Below are 3,725 nucleotides of genomic sequence, written 5' to 3' on the forward strand. Positions count from 1 at the left end.
CTGTGGTTCAACCCCGGTCTTGCCGGGTTATTTATTACTTCGACACTCCTGCACTTGGGAGAAGACATCAATCTTTTGGGAGAAGATATTTATTAATATCAAATCTATTTTGTCAGATGCCTTTCCTGTACGCAGATTGCAATAAAATTGAAAGAATTTTATATCGAAATTAACCAAGCCCAATATATATATAGGACCTAAAAACCTACTAAAATAGGCAACAAAAAAATAGCATGTACATAAAAAAAATTAAGCTTATGAGATCTTACCTAATAATTTAAGTTTTTAAGTTTAAATGATTTTTTGATATTGTATTAGAGTCCTATTGAACAAGCAGTTACAGGTTCGAATCTGACCACCTCTATTTTATTTGATAAAAATTAAGTATAAAGAAGTATGAGATTGTATAATAAATTTAAAACCTATATAATTTTCCATTGATTGTAAAAACCAGATGATTTTCTAGTGACAATATCAAGCAACAAACGAAGTGTGTGTGGAGACAACATGAAAATTAAGGAAAAGCCAAAGCTAAAAAGCTTCTTATTTATTTAAGTTTTATTTATGCCCACCACATGATAGGAGGCAGTCGAGATCCCTCATACAGGATTGTAGTAGATAATAGTTCTGGTTCAAACATGATAATAGGCAATCGACTTCCCTCAATATCATTCTGACACCATTTTATTCTCGATTTTTGGTGCACTCTATTCATCTGGTTCAAACATAACAAGAAGAGGGCCGGCACCGGGAACCAAGTTCTTGTCACCGTTGACGCCAACTGGGACGCATGAGCATTCACAGAAGGGTTCAGAAATTGGACAAAAAGAAAGCTGGTAAAAACTATTATCACCTTCAGACTTGGTGATCATAAACCGATTCAATCGATCAACACCTCCAGTGGTCACAATGAATCCTTTTGCTGTTGTACTGAATCGGATTTTCCACATGGGTGTCACGCCTGCCATGAAGCACGTGGCAATTGGCTCTGCAAAGTTCACATTTAGATGAGTTCCTTCGCGGATGACACCATCGGTGGATTGTATAACTGGTGAAAATGTTATTGGGAGGCTCTCGTTCAAAGTGGAAATTATAACATCTGAATTGCATAAGATCTGGCCATTCATAGTGACTGCAAGAGTTGTTGTATTGTCAGTCGACGGGGCTACGATTAAATAACGAGCACCAGCTTGCACCTCATGACCGAAGACATCGAGCACTGCTGCAGGATCTTTGGCATGAACGGCCTCAGGAAATGAAGTTCCTATGAAGGCAAGGAGAAGGAAAGAGAGTCCTAGAACTTTAGTGATCTTCATATTTGTTGAATATGAGTATTAATTATCTCAATATTGTGTCTTGTTGATCTTGTGTTGAACAACGCATGGAGAGCATAAATTTATAGGGAGCAAGCATATGGATTATTTGTTAGAATTAATTAAAAAATTCCACAAAAATACACATTGTAGTGTTTTACTCGTGCAGATTTCCGACAAAACTAGAAATTACAGCCCTGTGGCGACGATTTGTCGTATAGGTTTTGAGCTCTTGCCTCTTGCTTGATTTATCCCACAAAAGTGTTTTACTCGTGCTTAAAATTGATCTGATCAATGAACTTAAAATTTTAAATATCTTAAATTTAAATAAATAAACTATATTTTTTGAAACGACTATCACTGTATTCATTTACCGTGTAATAATTGGTGAACTTGACAACTTGAAAATCAACACCATGTATAAAATTGAACAAAACCTACACAAATAATCTACTCTATGAATAACTTCAATTAAAACTACTAATTAAATCTTCGAAATCAAATTCAAGTTGTCAAGCTAAAATGAGATCACATGTCCAAGTATTCTAAAAAAGTTTTGGTTCATTTTTTTGCACTAGACACTTTGGGAGACTCGATTAATTAATAATCTAGGTTAGTTTGCTTCAATAACCATGACCAAAAAATCGAAGAAAACTAATGGAATTATTGACATATTTTATTATTGAAAGTTTTTATCGATGGAAATAATTCTGTCTTCAAATCTATTGGTGTATAATGATTGTATCACCCACGGACGATATAGTTTTTTTGGAAAGTTGCAATGGTGTGATGACGTTGATTTTTTCAGATGATTTTACTAACAGAATTACTAAAAAATTCAAACCAGGATAGCCGTACAATGATGTGGCACTTCCACCGGCTGAATCATCGACCAATATACTAACAGAATGTGTCCATCAGTGATTCTACTGGTAAAAGCCAGTATATACCCACTCTGCCGACACTCTCTTCCTCTGTTTCTCCTTCTTCTTTCCCATCCCACCTCTCCCCTCTCAAACAGCAGCCAACCACCCATGCTAACTCTCCCCTCTTTTCAGCATAAGCACTCAAGTTTCTTATACTTTTGCACATGGTCATAACATCCATTTTTGTGGATTTTATCATTTTTTGTAAGTAAATCTATCCTTTTTAGTTTTAACATTTAAATATGATTTTTTTTTTAGTATATGTATTTTGTTAACGTATGTATTTGTTTGACTGTTATTTGTCAAATAAACTTGTAGTATGAATATATAATTTTATAGTTGTTGTAGTTTGTTTTAGATTTTGTCAAATTATATTTGTTTGTAAATTGTTGAAATTTTGTTTGAATTACACCGAATTAGATATGTTGTGATGAAATAAATAATAGCTTGCTTAACGGGTCTGTTTTAATTGTTATCAATTCTATTGCGAAGTTGTGATTTCTGTAAATTTATATGTATGAACTTTGATAGTTGATAATTGATAATGAATATTTAACATAAATGTTTTTTTTAGTTTGTTGGATAATTGATAATGAATATTTAACATAAGAAACCAATATTTTTGTTATGTTTTATAGAGATTCAATAGAAGTCATGAAGGATTGTTCATGGATGTATCGAGACTTACCCCAAGGATTGTGGAGGATGGATTATTGTAATGGTGTTCAGGGTTTTATTAATTTCACAACATCTATCTCGAGAAATTTTACTAATGGTGGTATTAGGTGTCCATGTAGGAAGTGTAAAAATTTAAAGTTTCTGCATCAAGATGTTGTAACGATGCATCTTCTAACCAAAGGATTCATAAAGGATTACTTGTGTTGGTATGCACATGGAGAACTATTTGTTCCTAACAAGAACATGGTAGAAAGGGTGGTTGGGTCAACTTCTAGTGCTAGCAACATGCATGAAGTTGGAAATAAGAATAGTAATCCTTACATGAATATGGTTATGGATGCAATGAGAATGAGTGAATGTCCAATTGTAGAAGAAGAACCTAATGCAAATGCAGCAAGGTTTTTCGATCTATTGAAAGTTTCTAACAAACCATTGTAAATTATTGGCCATAGCACAGGTGTTCACCATCAAGTCAGATTACGGATTGAGTGAGGTTGGTTATGACAAGATTATCGAATGAGCAAGAAACATTTTACCTGAAGGGAATAGGCTGAAAGAGAACTTCTATGCTGCCAAGTCCATGATAAAACCCCTCAGTTTAGGATAATAGAAAATTAACATGTGCACTAACTTTTTCATGTTATACTACCTTAAAAATGCTGAGCTGATCGAGTGTATGACATGTGGGCATTCCCGTTACAAACCCAGAACTAGTAGAGGGAAGACTATTGTGACATATAAAAAACTTAGATACTTCCCAATCACACTTAGACTACAAAGATTATTCATGTCACCAAGAGTTGCTGAA

The 3,725-nt window shown here is 34.0% G+C and overlaps 1 protein-coding gene across 1 annotated transcript; it reads right to left on the bottom strand.

Moving 5' to 3' along the window:
* Positions 1–514: 514 nt before the first annotated feature.
* On the bottom strand, positions 515–1,353 carry LOC105114670 (wound-responsive protein GWIN3-like). Its single transcript, XM_011011296.1, has one exon. The coding sequence runs from the start codon at positions 1,314–1,316 to the stop codon at positions 708–710; it is 609 nt and encodes a 202-aa protein (XP_011009598.1). The 5' UTR covers positions 1,317–1,353; the 3' UTR covers positions 515–707.
* Positions 1,354–3,725: the final 2,372 nt, after the last annotated feature.

Source organism: Populus euphratica, unplaced genomic scaffold, assembly GCF_000495115.2.
Source record: "Populus euphratica unplaced genomic scaffold, PopEup_1.0 scaffold560.1, whole genome shotgun sequence".
NCBI lineage: Eukaryota > Viridiplantae > Streptophyta > Magnoliopsida > Malpighiales > Salicaceae > Populus > Populus euphratica.